This window comes from Crinia signifera, chromosome 9 (genome assembly GCF_055691185.1).
Source record: "Crinia signifera chromosome 9, ASM5569118v1, whole genome shotgun sequence".
In the NCBI taxonomy this organism is placed as follows: Eukaryota; Metazoa; Chordata; class Amphibia; order Anura; family Myobatrachidae; genus Crinia; species Crinia signifera.
The window spans coordinates 38,052,530-38,075,296 of NC_139225.1; the positions used below are offsets into that span (position 1 = coordinate 38,052,530).

Consider the following 22,767-nt stretch of genomic DNA (forward strand, 5'->3'; position numbering starts at 1 on the left):
TTAGGTAGGACTGAAATGTTGAGCTTGGATGTAACGTCTGTTGATCTAGATCAGGCATGTCCAAAGTGTGGCCCTCCAGCTGTTGTAAAACTACACATTCCTTAATAGAAAACTGTGGGACTTTCATAACAGCTGGAGGGCCATATTTTGGACATGCCTGATATAGGGCCTTATTTTGGTTCACTCTCAGAGGCAAATTCCTTCTCAAACAGACAAAACCATGCCGCACTGCAGGTGGGGTAGATGTAACACGTGCAGAGAGTATTAGATTTGGGTGAGTTATTTTTTTTCTGTGCAGGGAAAATAGTGACTGCTTTATTTCTACACTGCAATATAGATCTCACTCAAGGTGCGTACACACGGGGGCGATTATGTCAAAAATCGTGTGAAATATGGTCGCTGAGCGACCCTATTGCCCGCAATGGGAGTGTGCACCGGCGATATATCGCCGTGTGCGCGCTCCCGTTTTTGCCCCTGTGGTGATCGCTGGTCGCAGGAACATGCTCCTGCGACCAGCTGATTACCACTGCCGGGCTCCCCCCGGCAGTTTCTTTTTCATCAGCGACCATCTTTGGTCGCTGATGAACAGGAGAAACTGAGCAATATATTGCTCAGCAATATATAGCTGAGCAATATATCTCCCCCGTGTGTACACAGCATTAGAATTATATTTGGGTGGGTTTTTACTTCAATCTCTCCCCCTGCAGTGCACATGGTTTTGTCCATTTGAGAAGGAATTTGCCTCTGAAAGTGAACCAGAATGAGGCCCATAGACCTTTGCAGATAGACTGAGCGCCTCTCTATTTTAGATACATTTTGCCTACACTTACAATTGGTGGAGTTTGGTTATATGCTGCACTTGGATTTGAACTGTGAATGCAGAGACATTTCTTGCGGTCAGTGAAATACTTGAAGGTCCACAAGACTTGCAGATGCACAATCAAAAAGAATACTGTCAATAATAACATTTTTTATAAACTACAATTTAACAGGACTGGATCTTAAGCTGTGTACACATGCGTAGATTTTTCCCTGTTTTCGATTCCATTTTGCTAATAGATGCAAAATCGAATCCACATCGAATGGTTTTTTAGGACACTTTCGATCTGCATTTGAATCGATGCGCGCTCCCGTTTTCTCAAAATCTAATAGAAAAATCTACTGTGCAGCCAAGGAATCTCAAATTCGATTGGCTGGTTAGTGATAGGGGTGTGTGGGCATAAGGGGGACTAAAGGAGGGTGGGGGACACTGCAGCTTCTACCAGTGGGTGAGGGCCCAGCGTGGCAGCACAGGAGTACAGGACGGTTGCCCTGAGTCAGTGTCTCCTCCTACTGAGTGGGAGTTAGGGTGCATGAGAGCAGGAGGCTGGGTGGTAAGGCATGATAGGGGAATGTGGGCAACACAGGGTGAGCGGGTCCCCACTGGCGGAAGTTACGGGGCAGGAGAACAGGATTGTGGGAAGGGGGGTCCGCAAATTGCGGGAGGGGGGGTTGTGGGGGGTCCGTGAATCGCGGGAGGGGGGGTCGCGGGGTGCCATGAATCGCGGGAGGGGGGGTCGCGGGGGTCTGTGAATCACGGGGGGGGTCGCGAATCATGGACAGGGGGGTGCCGTGAATCGGGGGAGGGGGGGGGGGGGCACTGGGCGTGTGAATCGCTACTATCCAACTACGCATGGAGTTGATTTTATATAGTGTGGCGAGCGTAGCGAGCCACCGTGCCGAAGCGTGGTGAGCGGACGCGGTCTCATAAGAAAAACGGGAGTCCAGATATTACATAAGTACCCTTCATTTTGTTGCCCTACTGTGGGGTAATGACAAAGTTGAATCTCATATTATCTCCATGATAATATCTATTTGTATGTAATCCTTGCCCCAGATACCTGTGGTGAGGGTGAAAGGTCTGGGTGACATCACAGAAATGTTAACTCTCACCTTTTGTGAAATGTACAGATCTTCAGGATTGCAGCTGGTGTAGGCCTACTTGGGGTTAACTGCATTTTTCACATATCTATTTAAAGATTTTAGTACATACCTGTCCCTTTTTGTTTTAAATGACTGGAGATGACATACACACCCACACACAGAATGATACAGCAGGTAAAAAGGGAAAAGCCACTTAGCAAATGTATCGATTTGCTTGACAACTGAAAGTAAAATTGGTTATGGGTCATTGGGTGAACTCTATTTAGGTTGACATGCTGACCCCTTAGGTGACTTGGGGCGGTACACCTGTCAAACCGTAACGCAGGTGTCCTAAGGCGAGGACAGAAACCTCCCGTGGAGCAGAAGGTCAACAGGGGTTAGGAAGACACCTGAAATAGTTTGATATGGCTAAGGTCGACAGGGTTCGAAGGTTTTTTTACAATTTTTGGCCCAAATATTGACATAGTCGACATTGACACTGCATGTCTCGCTGTGCTCGGCACACTATATTATTCTCTCACCATGCCATAGTGTTGGCTCAAAGAAAAATGAAAAAAGAAAAATCCTGTTGACCTTTTGACTGTCAACCTTCCCATTGTTGATCTAATGCTTGTGTCGACCTTCCACTATGTCTACCTATTTCAGGTGTCGACCTAAGCCATGTCAACATTCAGTGGTCGAGCCAATGCATGTCTACCTAGTGACCATATCCCAGTAAATAGGTGGATAACATAGAAAAGAGAATTGGCTGAAGTTCAGTATAAGAGACCCCTGGGCTATTAGCTTCTCTATGCATGTGGACCTCTAGTAGCCTGTGGCCAGCAAAGTAAGCCACCCGTGCCCAAGGCGGGGGGTGAGTGTACACTTTTTAATGTTCTGGACAAGATTAATGATAGTCTGAAGCCGTTTCATCCAAGGGACCCCATGAGCCATGTTCTGAACTTGAACCAGAGAATTTCCTCTCCGTTGGTGTAAAGCGGCTTAAGTGACTGTAACCACAGCACACAAGTTACATACAAAGTGACAACAGTATGAGTTGTGTACAAAAAAATCATAAAAATAAGCACCATTACTGTACGGCATTAACCTTGATTTCAATATATTTGCTCATGATTATAGTAAGTATTTAAACTCTGGTATTTGCATGTAACCATTCACACCTTGAGCTGGGCATAAAACGGGTCCTGCAAGCACACACCCTGAACTAGTTACCAGTATGTAATTGTGCATACACAAGAGAGATAGCAGAACACTGACTCATTGTATTCAATAATTGGTACAAGTTCACTCTCTGAATCAGTCACAAGGAAGTAACATACTATAGCAGTGGTTCCCAAACTGTGTGCCGTGGCTCCCTGGGGTGCCTCAGGACACTTGCAAGACATGGGGGGGGGGGTTTAGAAAATTAAACCAAAAATTTCATATGTTGCTAAGGACAACACACTTTACACAAGTTCCCCCACCAGCACTGCATTCCACATAACCTATGTGTGAAACTTGTGACTTTTAAGCTTGCTCTGTGTCTGATAGCTCTCAAAGAAAATTGACCATCGATAAGTAATACCATCATCTGCCACATGGTGTGCTGCCATCGCTGTTATTTACATCCTTGACATCGATGTCAAACAATCCCTGATAGTTCAGTCAGTGAATGACAGACTGTAGGTCTGAAAACTACAACTCCCAGCGTGCACTGCGCACAGACGCGCAAGGAATGCGGAAGTATCCACTCAGCCGCAGGATCGGCCAGGGCCAGTCACGTGATAACCCGGAAGGGAGTGACGTTGACACAGTCACAGCGGTGCTGCTGCTGGTGCTGGCAGGCTGAGAGCCGATCAGCTGCAGAGCCTGTGACTGTGCGACTCAGAAAGGGATCACAGACCACACAGTGCTCGCCAGAGACAGCTGCAGGTGGGAAGATAATCCCGACATTTACACAAGGATTTCTGAGCTGCCTGAAGGCGCCTGCAAGTTAGGAGGTACGGGTGAGAGTACACCACCGGCGGTTACACGGGTGACATTCTACAGCCGTAACCCAGAAATGGACACTTAATGCACAAGACATGCGAGCAGTAAGAAAGACCTCAGCTGAGACCCCATGAGATAAGCCAGTTGGACCTCGTCAGAGACCTCCTGCCAGAAGCCAGATACATCAGTAGAGACCTCCTGCAATAAGACAGAGGGAGAGACATCAGCAGAGACCCTCTGCAATGAGCCAGATGGACCTCAGCAGGCGCCTCCTGTAATAAGCCTGAGAAACATCAGCAGAGACCTCCTGCAATAAGCCTGAGAAACATCAGCAGAGACCCTCTGCAATAACCCAGATGGACCTCAGCAGAGGTACCGTGCAGTAAGCCTGAGCTATCAGCAAACTACTCCTGCACTAAGCCAGAGAGACACCAGTGGAGACTCCCAGCAAGCATTACAAGGGTTAAGCGTGCAAGTGACCTGCAGACATACACCTTGCAAGGAGTGAGGGTGGGGTGGTCCCATAAACTAGGCAACGTGTCAACATGAGGTTAAAGCCTGAACCAGTCCTTGTAGTTATGACTGTGTAGCAGAGAGGACGGAGACTTTTCTTTCTGCCATGCACGATGCAGTATTTTCTATTTGTATTCATTGGCTCTGTGCTGTCTGTCACACCCTCACAGCCAGCATCTGAACCACTATCGGATTCTCTTCTCCAGGGTCCCAGCACAGAGCAGCCTTTGATCTCTCACATCTCAATCATACCTGTCTCCCATACCTCCAGATCCATATCACTCTCTCCTACCACCAAATCGCCACCGGGATTTCTGCAGATTGGGGATGGCTGCTGCTTACAATTTGACTTCCCAGAACATAAGGCAGGTGTTATAGTGATCAGCATTGGAGCTGCTCCTCGCACTTCAGAACTTAGTGTCTTTTCCCTGGACACTTCGGTATTGAAGGTCTTCAACGTGAGCCGTCGGGCTGGTGGTTTGCCAGATAAGTTCTTTGCACATATCTTGTCTGGGATGTCTGGCACGGCCCCCCTTCATTTAACACTGAAGCTTTTAGGATCTGTAATCGAAGAACGGGATGATTTTACGATCCACGTTGTTCCCAACGCTGATACTCTAGAATTGCCAGGATTTTCGGCAAGTCATTTTTCTGAAAGTCCCCTTCTCTATGGACTGCTACCCATCCTCTTCATTAACAAATGTGCCTTTGGGTGTAAGGTGGACCTCGAGGTGCTGAAGAGCCTGATAAAGTGCCCCTACCCTCTCCTACTAGGCATTGTGGGACAATTTGTATTGATGCCTATTTATGCATACCTTCTCTCGCTGGTTCTCGGACTGTCCCAGCCATTAGCGCTAGGGTTAGTGGTCACCTGTTCCTCTCCAGGTGGAGGTGGTGGATATTTGTACAGTCTCTTGTTGGGTGGCGATGTAACTATAGCCATATCCATGACCTTGGTATCCACATTGGCCGCTGTGGGCCTGATGCCTCTATCGTCCTCTCTCTATGGACGGTTCCTTGGTGTGCATCATACGCTCCATATTCCTTTTTTAAAAATCTTTGCCACTTTGCTGTTTATAGCTGTGCCAATTTCTGCAGGGATGTTGATAAAATGGCGCTTTCCTCATGTGTCCCGCATCCTTCTCCTCGTAATAAAGCCTTTTAGTGTTATATTGATGGTGGGGGGACTGTTTATGGCCTATCAGATGGGCTCATCCCTGCTGAGCCAAGTGCCAGCTATACTGGTGGTAGCTGGAGTCAGTGTACCGCTAGTGGGCCTTCTGACTGGATACATACTTGCATTCTGCTTGCGTCTACCCATTCCCCAACGTCGGACGGTCAGCATTGAAGTCGGGGTACAGAATAGTCTTTTGGCCCTGGCCGTTCTCCAGCTCTCATTCCAACGCGCTGAAGCAGACCTTTCTTCTCAGGCACCGTTCCTAGTGGCGTTAAGCGGAACCTCTGAGATGTTGCTACTGGTTTTGTTACACCTTGCCTACAGAAAACTGAAAGACAATAATTGAGATATTGGCTGTGTTCTACCAGCTGGCTTTAAAACAAATGGTTTACATGCTGCAAGCTTGTATTTTTTTTGTTTATTATTCCTATTTCCCTGTGTAGTTAACTTTCAGCTTTTGAATATTCTCACATTTCAGGTGAAGCGGTAGAGTATTGTACATCCTACTTTTTTCTAGACATTCCTTTTAAACCACAAAAAAAGTCTTAAAGCTATTCAGTGACCACAGGCAGATAATGTTTACAGTCTGTTCACAGAGTAAGAAAATCTGATTGAGCCCTCATGTCTCCTTTTAAATGGGGTTGGGTGATTATCATGGAGGTCACAATACTGTCAACGGAATTCTATAAGTAAAAATCCAACACCTTTTGGTGAGTATTCTGACCCTAGTCAACCTCTCTTGCAGTCTAACACGAAAGGTCCATACGCACTGGGCGATTTTTGTCCAGCATGTATGCTGACCGATGAAGGGACGCTATGGAAAGCCATCCGCTCTGTCGCTCATCTGCTGGTAATACCAGCAGATGAGCACCGGGGCAGTGATAATGCAGCAGCGTGCATCTGCGCTACCCGCTCATCACTGCCCCGTACACACTGGGTGGCTTATGACCTGAACGCAGCTCAGACGCCCAGTGTGTATGGGCCTTAACCATCCCCTCCAGGTGCCTAACCCCATCACTCCCTTCCTGCTGCCTAACCATCTCCTCCAGATGCCTCCCCTTAGTGCCTATCCCTAATCCACACAGTCCCGGTTCCGCAGCCAATATTGTGACCATCGATGATGACAACCTAGATCCCTACTACATCCCTTTAAATGTGCCTATGGCTCTACATAATTGAAGTTATCTAACCTCTGCTGTTTTTTATGCTACTTCTTTATACTTGTCCTAAAAAGCCAAAGGTCTGTGTTCATGCACTGAGGGGGAGAAATGGCTATTTTTGATACAATGACTTTGTAATGTATGCAGGGTGTTGTTCTAAACATTTTTTTATTTTATTTTTTCCCTTCCTTGTCCTGGTACAAATTAAACAAGTAAAACCAGAACGTTCTTGTGTGCATTTGACAATGTCCAGGCTATGAACCATAAAACATACATGCTAAGCATGGCACAGTATACTGCTTTTCCCTGCCCTGGTGGATCTTCTCTATATTCCCTATCACATGTACAAACTAGGGTTTATGCTTTGTCAGAATCCAACTGTCCTCACTGGATTGCAGGAGGATGCTGGGAGAACATGTAAACCCCACACATAACATTTGTGGGAATTGAACCCAAGACCTTAGTGCTGTTAGGGCGGTTTTGCACGCTCCGGCTGACGCCGGGTGGCGAAACACCGCACAGACAAAAGCCGTGCCATACACAGTAGTTAATAATGGACAGGAGTGTGTCCATTCAAATGGGATGGTCACGGCCCGGCCACCCGGTTGTAGCCGGATGTCGCCACTGAAAAGGGCGGTTGCCGGGCTGTGGCCATCCCGACCATTGTAATCTGTGCATCTTGGCCGTGCGGGGTTTTGCTGCCCGGCGTCAGCCGGAACGTGTGAAACAGCCCTTAGGCAGGAATGCTAGCTACTACCACAACCATGATGCTATGCGGGGTATTCAATCTAGGATTCCAACTGTCGGAACATCCCGACAATCAGAATCCCGGGCCATTTTCATTCAGCTTCACTGTAATTCGACCGCCTGAATTGAGTGTCGAAAAGTGGGCGTGTCAGCGAAAACGTTTCTGACAGAACAGATCCAACTTGTTTTTAAAGTCGGACTTGTTATGCCGGAATGCTGTTGGAAATGGCAACATTCAATAGGTGGCGGCCACTATTACTGCTGGTGGAAACGGCGTCCAGGATTGATTACCTCCATATTTATCTTTTCCATCCATCCATCCTTCCTTCCTGACCAGTACAGGCTTCCATACCAGTACAGGCTTCCATAGATTAAGTCTGAAAACAAATTAACTTTCAAAATCAGGATTATCACTGACCTTTAGATGTTCTGTGTTTTTCCATATGGAGGTGTTTTATAGAAACCTCTGTTTCATAGTACATTGACTCCTATACAGATTACATGTGTATCACGTGTATATATTTATATAACGAGGTTACAGCAGATATGTCTGATAAGATATCCACGTCCAAAGGTAATGCCTCTGTGACGTAAAAACCACTGATAAGAGGGAAGCAATAGAGTTTTGGTTTAACAGGATGTATGGGGAGTTTATTGTATGTCTTTATTACGTAGAGATAAGTGCAGCTTTCACTCATTTTTTTATTATTTAATTAATTTTAAAGTATCGGTTTCCTTAATCCTACTGCCCGCACTACATCATGCTTTGAGATTTCCATGTAAGGGAACAAGTGTCTGTCCCCATTGTATATTTGACAGGTGCTCTTTAAACATCAGTATGTTAAGTGCATTGTGAAAACAGGTTTGACAATTGCCAGTGTTGGGTAACTCAATGCAACATGTGATAGTGTATGTTTGTACGGGACAAACTGAGCAGTATTTGCATAGCAGAAACTGCCACTTAAGTATTAGATTTGTCTGTATGTGGAGGTTCTTCTATAATCTGCGTTTTGTATACGTCTACCTTATGAGTACTGTGGATGACACACCTTTCCTAAATGATACAGATATTGGCCCTTATTCTAGTTCACTAGCAGAGGTAAATTCCTTCTCAAATGGGCAGAACCATGGGCAGCTGTTCCCAGGACATTCTGGCCTATGAAGGCGGCTGTGTAGCTCTTAGAACTAGGGATGGCCATCGATGATTCAAAATCATCGTTCGTTTATGGTCGATGTTGAATACTTTTCCATCGATGGGGGGAACCAGATAGTTTCTTTTTTTTTTTTTTTTTTTTCAAGATGCTGGGATATGGCACATAGCCCTGTCCCAACAACCCTGGAGCACCGCCCCCATGTTCTGGTCATTCAAAGAAAGTGAATGACCATCGATACATAAAACAATCGATGGTCACCCATCACATAGTTTGTTACTAACGATGGCAGTATATCACCATCAACCATTGATGGCAACCATCGATGGCGACTGCACCAATGGCAATCCCTAATTAGAACTGATCAGATTCTTTCTCATCTTCTAGAAGGTGCTAATTAAATAAGTACTGTAGAATCTGATTTGTTGCTACAGCTGGAGCCCATCTCTTTCATTGCCGGCACTCCCCAGAACATCCCCGCTGGGAGACTGAGGGATTCCATCAGACTGGGACGTGCGTGCGTCCCAGTCACTCGGCAGCTGAGAGGCTTGACCCTGCCCATCTCCACTTCAGGGAGACGGTCAGGGTTAGGGGGGTTCGGGGCGGTGGTGGGGACAGGGGAGGTGGCATACAGCGATGGGGAGCCCCACCAGAACGAGGCTCGCGCGCACCCCCCCCCCCCTTCCGATGGCTGGCAGGGGCTGGCGATAGAAACGCCAGCCCCTGCAAGCATGAGAGGGACTCCATCTGTATATCATCTTTAATAAACTCCAATCTTGAGTGACTGAAGTTCATAATAATTCATCCTGCTGTAGGTGTATGCAGTAGTAGTAGTAGTACGTTTATTTATAAGGTGCCGCAAAGTGTCCGCAGCTCCGTACATAGCAAACAAAAAAACAAATTACAAGGTAACGTACAGGGTGTGTTGAAAAATACAGTATAAATAGGGGTATAGCTGGTACTGTAGAACTAAAATCAGCATCAGTTCAGAAGTAGGTGTCAAAATTGTCGAGGAGACTGAAGATGAAGTAGAGGAAGGGAAGAACAGGACAGGAGCACAGGTGAGGTAATGAGGTAGGGTGAGTACGTGAGGAAGGAGGGCCCTGCTCATAAGAGTTAACATACTAAAAGGAGGTGGGTGGACGAACGAAATACAATAGGATAAGTAGGAACGGAGGCAGGATAGGAGGATAAAAAGAGGTTAGGAGGAGGGATAGGCTAGTCTAAAAAAGTGGGTTTTGAGGGAGCGCTTGAAGGAGGTAAGGGAATCAGATAGCCTGATGGGTGGCGGGAGGTTGTTCCAGTGCAGGGGGGCAGCGCGAGAGAAGTCTTGGACACGGGAGTGGGAGGAGGTGATAAGTGAGAGGTCAGCGATGGAGCGAAGAGGACAGGAGGGAGTGTGGATAGAGATCAGTGAAGAGAGGTAGGGAGCTGTGGAGGAGGAGAGAGCCCTGTAGGTGGTGGTGAGGAGTTTAAAGAGAACTCGGAAAGGAATGGGGAGCAAGTGAAGAGATAGACAGAGGGGGGAGGCGGAGGTAGAGTGGCGGGAGAGGAATATGAGCCTAGCAGCAGCGTTAAGAATGGATTGGAGAGGTGCGAGGCGGGTGAGAGGGGTAGCCCAGAGAGAAGGATGTTGCAGTAGTCAAGGCGGGAGATGACAAGAGAGTGAATGAGAATTTTGGTCGCGTCAGTGGAGAGGAATGGTCTGATGCATGAGATGTTGCGTAGGTGAAAGCGGCAAGACTGTGAGAGAGCACGAATGTGGGGGGTGAAAGAGAGGGAGGAGTCAATGATGACACAGAGGCAGCGCGTTTGGTCGGTGGATGTGATCTCGGTTTCACCAATGCTGATGGAGATAGTGGGAGAAGAGGGGATGTTCGGGGGATGGAAGATAAGAAGTTCAGTTTTAGCCATGTTTAGTTGCAGGAAGCGTTGGGTCATCCAGACTGAGATGGCCGTGAGGCATTCGGAGACCTTGGACAGGAGTGATGGGGAAAAGTCGGGGGAGGAGAGATAGATTAGGGTATCATCAGCATAAAGGTGGTAATGAAAACCATAGGAGCTGATGAGGGTGCCCAGAGAGGTGGTGTAGAGGGAGAAGAGGAGAGGGCCAAGGACTGACCCTTGGGGAACACCGACTGGCGGCGGGGTAGTAGGAGAGGAGGAGCTCGGAGTGGAGACGGAGAAGGAGCGATCGGAGAGGTATGAGGTGAACCAGGAGAAGCCCGTGCCAGTGATGCCAAAAGAGCGGAGGGTGTTGAGCAGGAGAGGGTGGTCAACAGTGTCAAAGGCAGCCGACAGATCAAGCTGGATGAGGATAGAGAAGAGGCCTTTGGATTTAGCTGATAGTAGATCGTTAGTGACTTTGGTCAGGGCAGTTTCAGTGGAATGTAAAGGGCGGAACCCGGATTGGAGGGGGTCTAGAATGGAGTTAGCAGTAAGGTGGCTTAGGAGATGATTATAGGTCAGACGTTCTAGGAGCTTGGAGGCAAAAGGGAGGAGGGAGATGGGCCTGTAGTTGGATGGAGAGTTGGGGTCCAGATTTGTTTTTTTGAGAATTGGGGAGACAAGAGCGTGTTTGAAGGAGGAAGGGAAGATCCCAGAGGATAGGGAAAGATTAAAGAGGTGAGCCAGGTGAGAGCAGACTGACGGTATGAGACGACGGATAATATTGGAGGGGATAGGATCGAGCGGGCAGGTGGAGGGAGAAGCGGATTGAAGGATAGAGTGGACTTCAGCAGCAGTGGTGGGGTAAAATGAGGACAGGGGTTGGAAGGAGGGGAGTGGAGATGTAGGAGGGAGAGGGTGAGGTCATGGCAGCAGTGATGGCAGTCCTGAGAGAGGAGATTTTGGTTGAAAAGTAGGTAGCAAAATCAGCGGCTACGATGGAGGACGGAAGAGCTGGAGGAGGGGGGGGGAGAGCAAGGAGTTGAAGGTGGCGAAGAGCCTGTGGGGATTGGATGATTGGGAAAGGATGAGGGACTTAAAGTAGGCTATATGCAACACAAAACCTTTCTGTTGCTGTTCCACTACACTTCCCAGCATGCCTAATGGCAAAACTTGCAGGCATGCTGGGATGTGTAGTTCTCCAGCAGCTGGAGGGTCACATGTTGTATACCCCTGCATTGGGTGGTCTGTTATTCCATGTAGGTTTCCTAATGCTGAAGTTGTGATATTAGAACTTTTCTGTTTATGTTGATGATATTTATAAGAGTTTAAATCAGTGGTTCCCAAACTTTTTCAGTCCAGGGCACCCTTTTGGTCTCCAAGACTTTTTCAAGGCACCCTTAAGCCAAAATAATTTAATATGGGTAGATGGCCCGTCAAGGAAAACAGGGAGAGCGAAGATTTGTCCTGGTGTGGTGCACCAAAAAGAAATTGTATACATAAAATATAACCTTTATTTGTTTACATTTAGAAGCAAGCAAAAAATTAAAAAAAAACACAGATAGACAGACACAAGACAAATAAAGTGTGTTAAAACTTAACACGTGCGGGCGTGTTGTGTGTGTTTCAAACCGTTCATGTACAATGTCAGGTTGGTCAGACAGGCTCCGTTATTTCTCAATCTGGGAATTTATGGGATTCCCTTAAACAAGCACAGTTTTTTTAGGTTATATCGGCTAATAAAGCTCCACAATGTTGTGTGCTATAATTAAGGTAATGATTGGCAACAATAAGTGCAGTTTGTATCCAATGTATCAATCCCCAGATTGGTTACACTGCATTGGCTCTATTATACTGAAAATGTCCTCAAACCTGAGGATTGGTAGTACAGAATTCGGCCTCACACAATATAAAATGAGTATAGGGGATTTATAATTATATTTTATTCCCTCTTATTTCTTGCTTACAAGCAGAGATTGTGTGGCCCGTCACAAATGTCATAAGCAAATAAAATAGGAATCATTTTATAGCGAGGTTGGTGTAGTAGGATGAAAGAAGAACCTGGTCATTTGGAGTAGCCGAGTAAAACCGATCATCTTAAGGGGCCTACAACACAGGAAGATGCTGAAGCGTTCTGAGCGATGTGTCAGCACCAAGGGCGTAACTACCATAGGTGCAGGGGGTGCAGCTGCTATGGGGCCCAGAGCTGAGAGGGGCCCACTTTTCCTGTCATGTGCTGTATACATTTTTCAGCATTAGTTGATAAATAGGGGCCCTTACAAACTTTTGTCTGTTGAGAACACTGGCCCTGAACGATTAATATCCGGCATTGTGGATATCAATCGCTGGTGGTGATAGCTATGGCCCCTACACAGAGATGCAATGTTCCAACCCTTGCATCTCTGTCCCTACTGCTGCACCTAAAAAAAAAAAAATAAACAAACCTGCACATTTTCGATCCTAGACAGCAGGTCGATGGCCAGGGCATGTGGGCTGACAGCAAAGCGTTGGCCAGGGCAGACAGCAGTCGATGGTTGGGTTTGCGGGCAATGGACAGGGTGGGTGGCAGGGTGATGGACAGGCGGGCGACAGGATCCTGTGTACTTCCCTGCAGCCTGCATGTCAGGCGCTCCCGGTGCAGGCAGCATGTTAACATATCGCAGAAGCCAGCCATCACAGCCTGTGCTGACTGCAGCGCTGCTGGCTGTGATGGCTGACAGTGTGTGTGGGGAGGAGCAGTGATGCGATTGGATTGCGGACAGAGATTTGATCGTGGCTGGAGGGGGGGCCCTTTCAGAGCCCCTGCCTTAATACGGCTCTGCACTACACACCCCAGCGCAGCCGCCACTGTCTGGACGCAGGCACAGGTAAGAGCACCATGCTCATATATCCCATGCTGTGGCCAGCTGACTCTGAGACATCCCGCACGAACCCTCCCCCTCCCTGGTTCACACCCCGTCTCCCTTCCGGCGCTCAGTCCCTGCACCCGCTCAGCGCTAACACCCTGCCTCTCTCCCGTCGCTCACTCCCTGCACCCGCTCGGTGCTCACACCCTGCCTCTCTCCCGGAGCTCACTCCCCGCACATGCCGGCGCTGACACCCTGCGCCTCTCCCGTCGCTCACTCTCTGCACCCGCTTGGTGCTCACACCCTGCCTCTCTCCCGGAGCTTACTCCCCGCGCTCAGTCCCCACACATGCCGGCTCTCACACCCTGCCTCTCTCCTGGCACACACTCCCTGCTTCCCTCCCAGCCCTCGCTCTCCCTCTACCTGCTCGAGAGGAAGCCTTTAGGGACACTTGGGCTGTGGCACCCCTGTCACTGCGCTGCGGCACCCCAGGGAGCCGCGGCTCACAGTTTGGGAACCACTGGTTTAAATAATTAAATATATTCATTATGTTGACATTACTCAGATAATATTGGTCTGAAGATATAAACATCATGGGACAGGTTCAGTGATAGGTCCCGCTGCGCACACTTTCACATATTATAAAAATGTTGTATCTTTTTTTGGTCTATACCTCTATGCAGTGCATGTTTGCCAACTTTCCTACTCCCCAATGTGGGAGGAGTCTGCTGGGTTGGGGTATTTAGGGTGTGGCCTCACAGCAGTTGGGGGTGTGTAAGCATCAGATTACTGGCATTGTATAGCAGGGCAGTTTGTGTCATTGGCATCCCTGGAGCGTCCATTTTGAATGTCGGCTGTGGGGGAGTGGGGGACTGATGCAAGCGCCGGGAGACTTTTCTACCCCTCATGGTAGATGCAGTGTGAGAAAATGTAAACCCCCTACAGCAGGCATTCCCAACCACGGTCCTCAAGGCACACCGACAGTGCAGGTTTTAGTGATATCCAGGCTTCAGCACAGATGGTTTAATCACAATCACTCAGATACTATTTAAGAAACCTGTGCTCAAGCCTGGATATCACTAAAACCTGCACTGTTGGTGTGCCTTGAGGACCGTGGTTGGAAATGCCTGCCCTACAGTATCAGCCCCAATATCTCCCTCAGGGCCAGATGTACTAAGCTTGAAAAGTGGTAAAATGGGGAGTGATAAACCACCAGCCAATCAGCTGCTAACTACCATGTCACAGGTTGTGTTTGAAAAATGACAGGTAGGAGCTGATTGGTTGGTGATTTATCACTCTCCATTTTATCACTTTTCAAGGTTTAGTAAATCTCGCCATAAATGTTAAAAGTATAAATATTGCAAATAATAGGGCAGTTGGTGATGTGATAAAGTCGAAGGTGATAATATACCAGCCAAGTGGCTCCTAACTGTCATGTCAGAGACTGGGCTTGGCAAATGAAAGTTATGAGCTGACTGGCTGATGCGTTAATCACCTTCCATCTTAATACTTAAGATTTATGGCCGAATGTTTGGCCAGAAGAGATTGGTCATCAGCATACTGCCATGGTGATGGACCTGTATTTGTGTGACGTCCTAGAGCTCCATCTGCCCCATTGTTAATCTGTGGCAGCACACATACCTACTCGGCAGTACCAGATTTATTGCAATGCTTATGGCCTGCAGACAGGCTGAATCTTGGCGGCCCACAAGCTCATGTCGAATTGCTGTGCTCGCTGAGTACACCCGGCAAGACACAGGAGACCGGCCACCATCCTAAGCCTTGAAGAGTTATAAACCACCAACCAATCAGCTCCCAACTGTCATTTTTCTTTCTTCCTTGTAAATAAATATTTTTATTTTTGCTATTGACAAATCCATGCAAAAATTAAGAAGTACAATGACAGAATCATTAAGAAGAACAATTGCATTGTACAATGTATCATTTTCAACAAAATATTTTTAATACAATACATATAAACATAAAAGGGTAAAAAGGGGGAAGGGAGTATTAGGTAGGGGAAAAGACAAGACTGCCATCCTTTGTATTTAGGGTCTAAGAATACTTATATACTTATTAATTTAATAAAAAATGTAAATAGATAAAATACGGTCTAATGGAAAAACAATCTCTTAGGTTCTTGACAATTGACGAATCGAAAACCATGCAGTTGACTCAAAAAGTTTATAAATGTATTTTTGTGTATCCTCATCCAGACTATCAATGTATTTTTCCCATTTTTTAGCAAATTTTTGTATCCCCTGTTCCACATCTGGAAGCGTAGCTCTACGTTCAAAATACAAAATCTTAAGTACCATATTTTTTACTGCAGATAGTAATGGCGCACTCTTTTTTTTTTCCAATGTAAGAGAATTTGTTTTTTGGCTATAACTAATATAATAGTTATTACTGAACTGAACCTCTTCGACTCAGGACCTAGATTCCAATCTTGGAAGTCAAGAAATAAACAAGCATTCGGTTGCCTGTTTATTTTTATATTAAACATTTTAATAATATACGGTAATCTATCGCCTTATACCAAAATTTTTAAATTTTATTACAGGTCCAAAAATTATGAAATAGATCAGCTTTTTTAATATTACATTTAATACAACAACCAGAATCATCTGCAACCATGGGCCTTATTCCAGTTCACTCTTTCTGACAAAATCCTTCTTAGATGGACAAAACCATGTGCACTGCAGGGGGGCAGATGTAAAATGTGCAGAGAGAATTAGATTTGGGTGGGGTTTTACTTCAAAGTGAGATCTATATTGCAGTGTAAAAATAAAGCAGCCAGTATTTACCCTGCACAAAAACAAAATAACTCCCCCAAATCTAATTCTCTCTGCACATTTTACATCTGCCCCCTGCAGTGCACATGGTTTTGTCCATCTAAGAAGGATTTTGTCAGAGTGAACTAGAATAAGGCCCATAGAGTGGATCAGTGTCAGTCATATCTAGCATTGGCAATTTTTGAGATTAAATGAAATGTCTAGTCTGTAAATACATAAATAATTCACGGTTCAGAATACAATATTTCTGCTGAATGTCTGCGAACAGCCTGTAACTTGACAGTTATGAGCTGATTGGCTGGTGGTTTATCACTCTCCATTTGATCACTTTTCAAGCTTAGTACATCTGGCCCTCTGCCAGCAGCGTGTGAGGAGATACGGACAGATGACTCTACTTATGCATCCCCTAAGCGCCACACACAGATGCAGAGTGAGGCCATTTCAAACAAAATCAATATGCCACAAACTATTATATGGAACATGATAGCAGCCATTTCCCTGAAGTGTTAGGCCTCTGTCACAGGGAAAATGGCATCTCTGAGGTGGAGAGAGCATTAACACTGTAACTAGGTGGTTATTGTGGACCTTATTCTGGCAAAATTTGCAGCCTTGCGAGTCCACCAAACGTTGCCTGGATCTGAATGATGTCCCATGTCTGTAGAGTACAGCAAGCACCATGATTTTGTTTTGTTCTTTGGCCACTTCCTAGCACAATACAGCTTTCATGATCTGTTGGTTGCCAACGTGGGCAGCAAGTGTGTGTGTGTGTGTGTGTGGCTCCCTATTACTACGGTCACACAGTGGTACTAGTTTGCCTTCTACAATTAGGAGGGGGGTCCCCATGTGGTCCGCCTCTCATAATCCAAGTAGCTTTATTGTAAAGGTGGCCATACATCAGAAAGATATTGTACCCAATCATACAATCTCAATTGATTGTAAGATGGATTGTATGCAGGTTGTGTGCACATCTTGTGTACAAAATCATGCAGTAGATGGATTGTATGACTGATTGTATGATGGATTGTGTGTAGATTGTGTGTCCAAAAACCACCAAGGACTGCCGGGGATTTCAAGGGAAATTGTACACAATCATGAGCGCAATCGATCTTAAGATCGATCTTTCTGATGTATGGCCAGCTTAAAACACTGCAAACTTGCACCTTCTAGCTCAGTGATTCTCAAAGTGCACCACAACAGGTCATGTTTTCAGGATTTCTGTGGAAACGTTTCATAATTGCTGGCCATGAAAAATAGATCACTTATTTATTTATTTATTAGCAGTTTCTTATATAGCGCACTTGAGCATGATTAAGGAAATCCAGAAAACATGACCTACAGTATTCGGGGAAGGCCCGTTTTCAGGCTATTAAGGTGTACAGGCATTTAAATCTGTACTAACGCTTTAAAAAAAAAAAAAAATAGTTGAAATCTGAGGGTGAGGGGAATGAAGGGTGTGAGTGGGAGGACCATTCAGACAACAATCAATATACTCAATGATCACCCTCCACTGAGGCCATTTATAAGTTGGATAACAAGAGTTTTAAAAAAATTCCTAGTGGCAGCCCTGATGCTGATAATGTTGGCAATACCCCGGGAGATCCAGCCAGTCAATGTCAAGTTTGGGATTATAGCAGAGAGTAGTGATGGGGATTGAGTGGGTAGGGAGAATAAATAAATGCAAATTCCTAAAAAAAAAACAACATACATATAGGGCCTTATTCTAGTTCACTCTTAGAGGCAAATTCCTTCTCAGATGGACAAAACCATGTGCGCTGCAGGGGGGCAGATGTAACATGTGCAGAGAGAATTAGATTTGGGTGGGTTTTTTCTTCAAAGTGAGATCTATATTGCAGTGTAAAAATAAAGCAGTCAGTATTTTCCCTGCACAGAAACAAAAAAAATCACCCAAATCTAATTCTATCTGCACATGTTACATCTGCCCCCCTGCAGTGCACATGGTTTTGTCCATCTGAGAAGGAATTTGCCTCTGAGAGTGGACTAGAATGAGGCCCATAATCTGCAGGATGTAACACAATCCTACTTCACCAGAGTTGTGTGATGCCTGTGACCAGGGCTATTTTTCAGCAAGCTCCAGCAGGAACTGAGGCCCTTATTCTAGTTCACTCTTTCTGACAAAATATTTCTTAGATGGACAAAACCATGTGCACTGCAGGTGAGGCAGGTGTAAAACCCCACCCAAATCTAATTATCTCTGCACAAGTAACACCTGCCTCACCTGCAGTGCACATGGTTTTGTCCATCTAAGAAATATTTTGGGTACTCTTTACCTAGCACGGCGCCCACGATCTTGATCGTGGGCATCGTGAGGTAAAAAATCGTGTCGGTCGCGTCGTATGCGGGCTAAACATGCCCGCACGCGACGCGATGCTCACGATTTCCCATTGAAACCCATGTTAAACATGGACATCGTGTCGGTCGCGTCGCGGCCGGCTATAAATGTGCACACGATGGCCGCGACGCGATGCCCACGATTTGCCATAGGAATTAATGTTAAAAGACCCGATGGACACGATTTTAATGTTAAATGGCTCAATGGACCCGATTTTAGCATAGGAAACAATGTTAAATGGGCCTTAGAGCCCAAATAATTACCCTGAACTCTGAAATGGCCCCCCCAATTTAGTACGCCACCCCACGATCAACGTGAACCCGAAGCGTGGCGAGCGCAGCGAGCCCGCGAGGGGCGGCGGTACGCGTCCTCCGACCTTTTCATACCCCCACTATCCACGTCGGCGTGGAGTTGAGAATAGAATAGTGTGGCGAGCGCAGCGAGGCGACGCGGATACCTTCACAGGTAAACGCGTCCCCTCGCGGGCTTCACAGGTGTCCGCGTCGCCACGGACACCTGTGAAGCCCGCGAGGGGACGCGTCTAGCTGTGAAGGTATCCGCGTCCCCTCGCGGAGCACGCTGCGCTCGCCACGCTTCGGGCTCGGTGGCTCGCTACGCTCGCCACACTATTCTATTCTCAACTCCACGCCGACGTGGATAGTGGGGGTATGAAAAGGTCGGAGGACGCGTACCGCCGCCCCTCGCGGGCTCGCTGCGCTCGCCACGCTTCGGGTTCACGTTGATCGTGGGGTGGCGTAAAAAATTGGGGGGGCCATTTCTGAGTTCAGGGTAAGTATTTGGGCTCTAAGGCCCATTTAACATTGTTTCCTATGCTAAAATCGGGTCCATTGAGCCATTTGACATTAAAATCGTGTCCATCGGGTCTTTTAACATTAATTCCTATGGCAAATCGTGGGCATCGCGTCGCGGCCATCGTGTGCACATTTATGGCCGGCCGCGACGCGACCGACGCGATTTCCATGTTTAACATGGGTTTCAATGGGAAATCGTGAGCATCGCGTCGGTCGCGTCGCGGGCACACATAAATGTACCCGCGATGCCCGCGATGGGCGCCGTGCTAGGTAAAGAGTACCATATTTTGTCAGTGAACTAGAATAAGGGCCTCAGTTCCTGCTGGAGCCTGCTGAAAAATATCCCTGCCTGTAACTGATAGTGTTGTGTCAATGCAATGCTATATATGCCTTTAAAACAGAAAATTGCTCCCTTCCTTCTTGTCATGGGATTAATACTTTTTGCGCCAGGATTGGGCTGATCTGTTGGTTTGGCCTATGTCAGTAACCTTTAAGGCTGACACTCTTGCTGGAGCTGAGGCCTAGTCATGGTTGCCATGGAAGCAGAATAGTCCGCTTGCCCTGCAGGCAGTCAGGACAATAATAGACTTCGCTTCTTTGACAACAGTAATTTGGGCTGTAAGTCTGTCATTAGCGACTTTAATTACAGTAGTTGTATAAAAGCAATAACAAGTTTACAACAGCCATGAACATGTGTATGTGCAACTGCATCGAAAATTTTCCTCATGTTTTTAAATCCTTGGGCCTTTGGGTAAGCGGATGGCTTACAGACAATGGGGCCAATTCACACCTGCAAGCACAGGTCCGAATTCGTCCACTCTTCCTACTACACATGCATACCTCCCAACTTCTGTCCGGAGGAAATAGGGACACTCGCGCGGCGTCGCAGCGCGCGCGCCCGAAAAGGGGGCGGGGCGTATGCAAATGAGGGCGTGGCTTATGCTAATTAGCCGTGACTTCATTTTCATACGAGAATAGACGCTGTGCGCATGCGCACAGCGTCTATTCTACTAGATTGGGGGGGTCTCCCAACTGCCACCCCCCGCAGCGGGACAATGCCTGCCGCGGGTGGGACAGCGGGACAGGACCCGAAAATCGGGACTGTCCCTCTAAAATCGTGACAGTTGGGAGGTATGCACATGTGCATTGTTAGTAATGCGCATGTGCAGGGCCTTACTGCGAGTACCTTTGGACAATTTCTCCCTTGGCAAGGCGCTCCCAGCCTGATTCACAGGCGAGGAGTGTCGCGGGGTGGTCCTCTGGCGTTTCATGGGTGAGCCCACAAAACTGGTGGATCTGCCCATAGAACTGGGTGGGCACAGGTGAAGGCAGGAGTATATGACATTGGCGCCTGCCATGATTTCACTTTATTATTATAATAATTATTAGCATGTAAGCAGAACACGCAGATCTTCAATAATTTAGAGATGGAGCTGATAGCACAAGTTTGACAGATGATTTAAGTCATGGATCGTGTGTCCACAATGGAAATGTCGATTGCAGATAATGTGCTCACCTACTGAAAGCTGAAGTCCGGTCCTGGGTGGGCGGGATAAGGTGTTAAGTCCGCCGGCTGTTTGTTGTATCGAAAAGCCGGTAAATACCTTTAATTGGTACGCTCGTTTCTATGAGCCGCCGCACTCATGTCCCAGGAGCTGGGCAGTGGGTCACTTGTATGCTGCTTGTATCCGGTGCTGCAGGGCACATCCAGGTAAACGCTCTGTTTAGCGTGGTGCGGCAGAGCTTGGCCCGACAAGCAGGAGAATCAACAGGAGACAGGATTTGCGTCAATGCGTTTCGTAACTTTTTGTGTACGGGGAACTTTTTCAAGACAGGTGGTGAGCGCACGCAGTTACGCATACTCCCGACCTTTTCATACCACCACTATCCACGTCGCTGTGGAGTTGGTTTTATAAAGTGTGGCGAGCCTAAAGCGTGGCGAGAGGACGCAGAATACATGTAAAGTAATCCGCGGGGCTTGTGACTCACTGTGCTCGCCACACTTTATAAAATCAACTTCACGCTGACGTGGATAGTGGGGGTATGAAAAGATCGGGAGGACGCGTAACATGGATAGTGGGGGTGTGCATAGGTGCTTTTAAAATTGAAGTATCATCATATATCATCGCATGGGTGCTTATACAATGCAAAATCGCACCGCAGTGTTCCTGGACTTCTCTGGTAATGTAGGATTGCCATCACCTGTGGTGAAATGCCTTTCTTATCAATTACCTAGCTCCCCACAGGTGATGGCAATCATACATTACCAGGGAAGTCCAGGAACAGAACATTTTCTCCCTCATGGAGAGGGTCAGGTAGGCAACCCTGGTCTACCTAATGACTGTCGACCTAGATGTTGTCTGTGAGCTACAGTATACCACACCCAGTCATTTGGTGATGTGTTGATATCGCGAGTCCGTGACCTCGGGAATCTGATTTATGACATTCCAGTGGCTTTGCTACATATGGGGAAGACTCCACAAAGGCTTGGGGGAGCGGTGCCAGCAGGGTCTGTGATCTAATGAGCAAGGGCCCAGTGCAGAATGAGTGCATCCCGCCCCCTGCGTATGTAATGGGGGGGGGCGCTGGATTTTTTTTCGGTGGGGGAGAAAAATTTCGAGCTACGCCACTGTGACATTCTGAGGCCAGACGAAAAGTAACAATTCTTGAGACGCTGAAGGTGCAGCAGACCACAGTACATTGGGAACCACTGACGTAAATCTTATAAAAACAGTGGAAAAATGCAATGACTGAATAATGAAGCAAAGTAAATAAACACACAGTCAAACAAACACTGTGGTTAGTAATTCATCTTGTTGCCACAGCAAAGGAAGAAATGTCGCACAGAGAGAAGCTTTTGTGTTGTTTTGTGTTGTTTTGTGGTGCACATAACAAAACAAACAATTCATCTGATGATGTACAGGTGAAAATGAGAATATAGTGCAAAAGTTCATTTATTTCACTAATTCAGCTTAAAAGGTGAAAGTAATATATTATATAGACCTATTACATGCAAAGTGAGATATTTCAAGCTTTTATTTGATATAATTTTGATAATTATGGCTTACAGAAAATTAGAATATCGTGAAAAGGCTCAATACTGTAGGCTCAAAGAGCCACACTCTAATCAACGATTTATACCAAAACATCTACAAAGAGTTCCTCAGCCTTCAAATCAGGCAGCTGTTGTGAAACTACAAGTCCCATCATACCTTGCCACAATTTTGCTATTATGGAATGGTAAAACTATGGCAAGGCATGCTGGGAAGTTTAGTTTCACAACAGCTGGAGGGCCATAGTTTGGGTGCCAGGGGACTCGCCGGCAGTCGGTATTCCGACAGTCATTACCCCGATGTCGGAATCCTGACTGCTAAAAGCCCGACAGACGGGCAGCAGCTATTCTCCCTCATGGGGGTCCATGACCCCCATAGAGGGACA

The 22,767-nt window shown here is 46.8% G+C and overlaps 1 protein-coding gene across 1 annotated transcript; it reads left to right on the forward strand.

Moving 5' to 3' along the window:
• The first annotated feature begins 3,707 nt into the window (after positions 1–3,707).
• Positions 3,708–6,965, forward strand: SLC10A3 (solute carrier family 10 member 3). Its single transcript, XM_083158866.1, has one exon. It carries the CDS (start codon positions 4,518–4,520, stop codon positions 5,925–5,927), a length of 1,410 nt encoding a protein of 469 aa, XP_083014992.1. The 5' UTR covers positions 3,708–4,517; the 3' UTR covers positions 5,928–6,965.
• Positions 6,966–22,767: the final 15,802 nt, after the last annotated feature.